Source organism: Miniopterus schreibersii (assembly GCF_964146895.1).
Source record: "Miniopterus schreibersii genome assembly, contig: HAP1_SCAFFOLD_178, whole genome shotgun sequence".
NCBI lineage: Eukaryota > Metazoa > Chordata > Mammalia > Chiroptera > Miniopteridae > Miniopterus > Miniopterus schreibersii.
The window spans coordinates 10,209-13,297 of record NW_027669728.1 but is presented as its reverse complement, the minus strand read 5'-3'; the positions used below and the strand labels follow the sequence as shown (position 1 = coordinate 13,297).

The 3,089-nt window shown below is 48.0% G+C and overlaps 1 protein-coding gene across 1 annotated transcript; it reads right to left on the bottom strand.

Annotated features, from left to right (window-relative positions):
* Positions 1–886: 886 nt before the first annotated feature.
* LOC308552087 (endogenous retrovirus group K member 13-1 Env polyprotein-like) lies at positions 887–2,846 on the bottom strand. Its single transcript, XM_081163047.1, has 2 exons — positions 1,479–2,846; positions 887–1,363 (listed from the first exon to the last, which is right to left on the bottom strand). The coding sequence occupies exon 1, from the start codon at positions 2,556–2,558 to the stop codon at positions 1,542–1,544; it is 1,017 nt and encodes a 338-aa protein (XP_081019173.1). The 5' UTR covers positions 2,559–2,846; the 3' UTR covers positions 887–1,363; positions 1,479–1,541.
* Between the last annotated feature and the right edge of the window lie 243 nt (positions 2,847–3,089).

Below are 3,089 nucleotides of genomic sequence, written 5' to 3'. Positions count from 1 at the left end.
AAACATACTCCTTATTTTTCCACATTTCCTAAGAAACAACATGAGGCTTGCAAGAGATTGAAACAATGCATCCCAAAACGTATTCCAGCTGTGAAAACACACGTTTCTACAAAGACTTTGAAGAAGCAAGCAAAAGCCTAGTGGCTGAGTGTTCTTTCAGAGAGAAACACACGCATTTCAACCTTCGGTAGTGAGTTTTCTGCCAGGAATTCATATGCATTTTGTACTGTGCAGAATGGATCTACCTGCTCGGGAGTTCTGTCATAGAAGCACCGTTTTTGCATGGGCTTATTGCAACATTCATTGTTTGTCTAAGTTCTTTAGGGTTGGTTTTGGAAAGTCTTTCAACTTTTCCCCAATCCCTCTTCGTTGGAAATTTTTTCAGAGAGCTGTTTTCAAGTGTCGAGAAAGCGCTGTTGCTTGAAACTGTTCACATGCACAACACCCATACTGGTGTGCTCGTTTCAGTACCTGGAGTTTGGTTTCCTCTTCTTCTTTCAAATGACAAGCCGTTTTTCTGCATGCTACACACACCTTGTAGCAGTTTCAGTTTGAAGCATGTTGGTGCTCTCCTAACGCTGTGTAACGTATGTAGTGTGTGTCACTCTCCAGCACTGAATACACAGCTTGGAGCTCCTTTCAGCACAGAAACGGGAACACATCTTTTTGTGAAAGTCCTACTTCAGATCACTTGGAAATGTAAGGATTTCATCGTGAACATGAAGTCAATCCTGCTTTTTCACTCTGCAAACAATAGAAATTTCCTGTTGTACATACCCGTCTGAATTTCACTGCAAAATGCCCTTCTGCCGGGGCCAGCCGGCAGGCGAACGAGGACCTGATTGAGGGGGTGAGGATTAGAAAAGAAAGACTCATAGAAAAGGATGGGATCGGGAGGGCTACAGCCAAGGCAGAGCTGAGCTGAGCTGAGCCGGGCTGCGCCCCGAGTTTATTGATTACAAGCTTTTTATAGTGCACCCAGACCACAATACCCAAAACAGTGACCTTTTACCCAGTTCCTGCTCTGCACAAACATTCTTGTTTTTCTAGACACTCTGTCTCCAAGTCAAGGTCTTTGTGCAGGGTTTCTACTCCCTAAAGCAAAGGACACTATGTAATCTTAACTAAGCTACAGGAGGCAGAGGTGCTAGCTCTGCCGACCCACCCTGCGGGTCAACGTGCCAGAGATTTCTCTCTAAGGCGACGCTAGGGTCGGCGAGCCCCTGGAGAGACTCCAGGGCAGCACCCTACCAGGCAGAGGTGCTAGCTCTGCCGACCCACCCTGCGGGTCAACGTGCCAGAGATTTCTCTCTAAGGCGACGCTAGGGTCGGCGAGCCCCTGGAGAGACTCCAGGGCAGCACCCTACCAGGCAGAGGTGCTAGCTCTGCCGACCCACCCTGCGGGTCAACGTGCCAGAGATTTCTCTCTAAGGCGACGCTAGGGTCGGCGAGCCCCTGGAGAGACTCCAGGGCAGCACCCTGCCAGGGAGACTATTCAGGAGGGGCAGCCAGCCGGCTCCCCACATCTCCCCCTTTCTTTTCTAAACTAAAGACTTAGGCTCTAAAGCTTTTGGGCGGGTATGCAGGTGGAGAGTATGTAGTCCTATTTTTAGGACTTTAATATCTCTCATGAGTGTTTTCAGTATGCAGGGTGTTATTAAAAAACCAAGGACAACGAGAGTAGCCAATCCGGCCACTCCGAGAATTCCATGTTTCCAATCTGTTGCTGAGAGGAAATGTCCCCTCATTCCATTAACCCAAGATTGCGCCATTTCTGCAAGTGAGGTGTCTATCTTAGGCGCTTCCCTCAAGGCCAGAATTTCTTGATGGAGTTGTATTAAGTCTAGAGAGACATTACCATCATGCCAGACCCCTGCTAAATGCTTTTGCACTCTGTCCCAGGGGTAGGAAGAGCTGTTATATTCCTTACGGGTCACGCAAATGTGTTTAAAATCAGCATGACAGTCTAAGTCTAGCCGTAGCTTTAAACTTTGCACTTCTCGCCCTATGATGGTAAGGGTGTCATAGAGTGCATTAAGTCTTTCTTCTATTTTTAAATCTATCGCTTCCTGGGTTCCTAGTGCTTGAGTAACATTGGCACTAAGTTGATTCATCTGATGTGCTGTTTGTATACTTTGAGACAGCGATACGGCCGCGGTGACACTGGCCGCAATGACGGCCACCAGGGCAGTAATGCCTGCAATTAGGAGGCCGATAAATTTCTTGCTCCGCAGGAGGAGCTCGGTGGCCTCTTTGATCACCTGAAGCCCTCTATCATTATACCATTCTCCAGAAACATTTACAGGAATCATTACAAAGGTGGGTTGATACATGACCATAAGTTGATAGTTCAGAGATACATTATACACACAATTACTGATGGTACAATTATTGCATTGGATCTGCCAATATGAGGCATCCCGAATAATATTCAGGGCGCCCACGAGTAGGGCACAGGGCGGTGGGACACAGGTCTGTATTTTACGGAACTGCTGTGTCGGCCCCATGAGGACTGCTGTATTTCCCCGTTCGTCATTGGTATAGATGTCTCCCCCCATGGCAGCAATGAGTCGCTACAGCTGAGTTTGAAATGGCCCCTGGTTCACTGACCAAAAAGACTCGGCAAGGGCCTTCCATTCCGGGCCTGCAGCAGACCAATCATGGATTGGGGACCCCCCGGTTGCATTGATTAATACACCAAGTTTCCCTCTACAGTTCATCCAATGTGGTTGCTTTGTACGATTGGTGAGATCAGGTTCACAGATAGGCACCCCTTCCGGGGGATTTGTGGCGCTGCCCACAGCGATCTTACTAGGATACCATAGGTCCACATGCCAACGTGTCCAATCTGAAACCGACAAAGTCCAAGGCTGTTGACGGCCATCAAGAGAAAAGACTCCGCTGAGTACCGGCAGTAAGGACTCAGACTTAGTAATGCCAATTTTAAAGCAGCCCGCTACCCCATCATTTTTTGAAAAGCAGATGGGCTGATTCTTGGCGTGTCCATGATAAGTAAAGTTCGAAGCCTTCACTGGCTGAATATGAATACTAGAGTGTCCTCCCACTGCCCAGGTGTCATTGGTGTAAAT